Source organism: Trichoplusia ni, chromosome 6, assembly GCF_003590095.1.
Source record: "Trichoplusia ni isolate ovarian cell line Hi5 chromosome 6, tn1, whole genome shotgun sequence".
NCBI lineage: Eukaryota > Metazoa > Arthropoda > Insecta > Lepidoptera > Noctuidae > Trichoplusia > Trichoplusia ni.
The window spans coordinates 10,098,346-10,101,972 of record NC_039483.1 but is presented as its reverse complement, the minus strand read 5'-3'; the positions used below and the strand labels follow the sequence as shown (position 1 = coordinate 10,101,972).

General features: G+C 38.5%; 1 protein-coding gene across 1 annotated transcript; it reads right to left on the bottom strand.

Moving 5' to 3' along the window:
* Positions 1 to 367: 367 nt before the first annotated feature.
* On the bottom strand, positions 368 to 1,546 carry LOC113495128. Its single transcript, XM_026873726.1, has one exon. It carries the CDS (start codon positions 1,544 to 1,546, stop codon positions 368 to 370), a length of 1,179 nt encoding a protein of 392 aa, XP_026729527.1.
* Between the last annotated feature and the right edge of the window lie 2,081 nt (positions 1,547 to 3,627).

Here is a 3,627-nt window from a genome sequence, read left to right as displayed (position 1 = left end):
GCTAATAGGCATATAAACCGAAAAAACAAGCAACTTTTTGTTAGACAGTTCAACTTGTATGGCTGTAATACGAGCACTATTACACTGCACAACTGTCACTGATGAGAATAACCTTTTCCTCCAGAGGATTGCTACTCCTCCGTAAGGCCTACCTCGCAATATTCCAGCCGAAGCATCCACCGCTGAAGTCCCAGTATACGCAAAGTCCTCATGTATTGTACCTAAGAACGTTAAGTCGTGGGGCATCAACCATGTTTCTTGCAGAGCTATTATATCCGCTGATACACACAGTCGTCTAATGCAATCAACCGACGTTTTTACACTTTTGCAGTTGAAACTTATAATTCTCACTGGTTTCGTCATTTTGTTATCGAATGATAGTATTTAATTTCCGTGTCTCTGCTTTATCACCAAAATTATTTCTGAAATTTATGAAACGCCGATAAGAAATTCCATCGGGCCAGAAGTCATCACGCATAAAAATGTCCTCCTTATGTTTAGGAATAAATATTTTATAGCTGTCGTATTCCTTATCAATCTTCATGGTCAACTTTTCTACCTTAACTAGTAACCTAGATTTTCCACGGATATATGAGACTATATCATCAACAGAAAGTCCTTTCGATACGTTTGAAATGTATAATGGTAACATAATCTCAGCTGCCTTAAATTTTTCCTCAGGTTTAATTACTGCGCTCCCCTTTTTTCCGGCAAACCTCTGATTTCTGAATTTTCTTTGTACCAAAGTCCAACCATCATTGTCTTGACTAACGACGTTCTTTTCACTCCTGACTACATTCGCAAATGTCGGTTGCTTCCCAACATGTTCGCCATCCAACACGGCCGTGTGTCCCACAGCGGTAACACAGTCCGTCGCAAGCGCCTCAGCTGATAACGCACTGACGTTGCCAGAGCGATGCGTCATCGCCTTCTCGTCACTCGTAGCGCTGTTTATAACCGGTACGCCGCCGTTGTTGCCGATCGACATACTTCTACCCTCAACATTTTTATCCAACCTACCCACTACCCGAGAAGAATGCAATAACGGGCTGGTGGGTGCCGATATGATTGTATTAAAACTATCAGAATCTTCAAATTCATTTAATAACATACAACCACCGCACTTTGTTTTAGTTTGGGGAATGTCTTTATCTGAACTTTTGAGGTGTTTTATATCATTCTTAACAGATTCCAGTTGTTGTGTGGTAACATACTGCTCCTTTGATTCTTTTAGATCCGTAATTTCTCTCTTCATTAGTTGCAACTCTTTTAGAAGCCTTGTACAATCCAAATGATCGAATAGAACTGGAGGGAGTATTTGAAGGTCTCGTGCTACAAAAATAGGAATCAGTTCAGGATCCGTTTCTTTAAGCAGACATATTATGTCGTCAATATCTCGCTTCGCCTTCCCATCACGTTTTCTTTGGATTTTACGCTTTGTTGTCGGCACCGAATCAAACAACAAGCTTTTCGCTGTAGTTATGTCCTCTTCCGTAAAGGACGTCACACATATACGACACAAACTGTCCTCGTCCATCACATCCATCTTGTTACAAACAAAAGAAAGCACCTCGTTTATAACAACGTTGCAGTTCGAACATTTTAACACTTGCGATTCCGCCATTATTATGCTCACATATCACACGTCCAACGGCAGTACATGCGCGGGCGCGACTCTGCGTCATAGCAGCAATGAAATATTTTACAAAAACGGGGAGAAATTATCACCTTTCATCTTAATTTTTTTTGACTTTGCTATAATAATAATAATATCCTGGGACAACTCACACACGGTTATCTGATCCCAAGCTAAGCAGAGCTTGTGTTATGGTAACCAGACAACTGATAAACTTACTTATATATTTCTAAATACATACATATTATAGATAAATTACACCCAGACACCAGAACAAATGATCATGCTCATCACACAACATTTGTCCTGGGCGGGAATCGAACCCACGACCTGCGGTATAGCAGTCAGGGTCACTAACCACTAGACCAACAGGCCCGTCAAATTGCTATGGTCCGATTTTACATGATACAACTAATTATAATAATATATACATTCATTTTAATTTAAAGGCCTATTCGCCACCATTTTTACTTGTATTACAGCTGTATAGCCAACAAACTGTGCTAGTAATATTTTCCAATTTATGACAATACACCTGCATGGATACAAACTCAGTCCGCCAGTGACACTACCAACAGCGGTCACAACAGGTGACACAAGTATTAGAATAAGCTCTCCGTTGTCTTGTGTTGTCACAAAGGCTTTATGTTCTCGATATTTCTGTTGCTATGGACTACCTTAAGACGTCTATAGCTATTCAATACATTTGCACGTATGCATGCACTTTTAGCAATATGTTTTGAAATCTTTAAAGTAGATGTATCGTACAGGTTGCTGAATGATATGAATTTCGAAAGAGGCTATAATTTTTTTTGGTCTAATAAATTCTCTACTGCCTTATTAAAGCAGTTTGCTTTTTTTTAAATGAAAAAAAAAATAACTAGTCTCTTTGCCTTTTAACCATCGTGAGAGGGGGTTTTCATGCTCGATTTATACAGAAACAAGAACATAGCTTTATCATTTTAATGAAGCAAAAGCCGTTAGTTTATTTAATCCCAAATTTTTCCAAAGATGGATACATAAAAATATTTTAATGACATACACTTTATCAAATCCAATAAAATCATCTTTCGTCGCACACATCCCTACATCGATCAACCCTAAGCAAACCAAAACGCTGACATTCAAATAGCCAAAAAGCCCAATGAATGTCAAGAGATTAATCACAAAAATACCAGGGTCTGTAGGACCGAATGAGGCAAATCTTGGCATTGTGGGATGATCTACGGGTTAGTGCGGCCAACGCCGGCGGCCCACGATACCGGCTTTACTGCGCCGTTTGCAGGGTTATGTTGGGCAATTACGGGAATATTATAAGTTGTGATATGGCAAAAGTAAATTAAGGGCAGCATACACCAAAAATATATATCTGGTATACACATGGAATATGTTTTTTTTGTGTACTCTTTTGCGAATGATCAATTCAGATAAGCTTAGATCAGATAGTAACATATTACTTTACTCACAACATTTTCTGCCTTCTATATTTCTACAGATACCAGCTGCAATCCTAAAGCTTTCGCGTATAGTGCTAACTTAGTTCTGCGTTTTGAACCTTCAACGGCAGGCCCAACTAAGCGTACCGGTAAATTAAATACCTGCATCGCGTGGTATATTACAAACACATTATCTAATTAGTTTATACTCGGTTACATATAACGAAGATAATCTGCAAGAATTCTTAACCCATCTCTTTTAACAAGCACACTTAATTGACTTGTCCCGTTAGCTGACTGTCTGTAGATTTGTAATCAAATCTTGAAAGTAATATTATCTCCACTTCCCGGTTTAGTATTGAGCTGGAATTTTAGACATCATACGTATATTGCTTGACAATCCAATATTATAACACAAAATACAACTAATCTGTTGCTACAGCATCATGGTGGCCATAGGATCTCCGCTAAAAAACACCATCGGGTTAAGATTTGTTTGTCTTTTCGAGTACTTATTTTAATTCAAAAGCAAACGAGCAATCCAAAAGCTTGTTT

Bases quoted from the DNA above. Each gene is read 5' to 3' on its own strand.
- LOC113495128 (XM_026873726.1), bottom strand. From the start codon at position 1,546: ATGGATGTGATGGACGAGGACAGTTTGTGTCGTATATGTGTGACGTCC.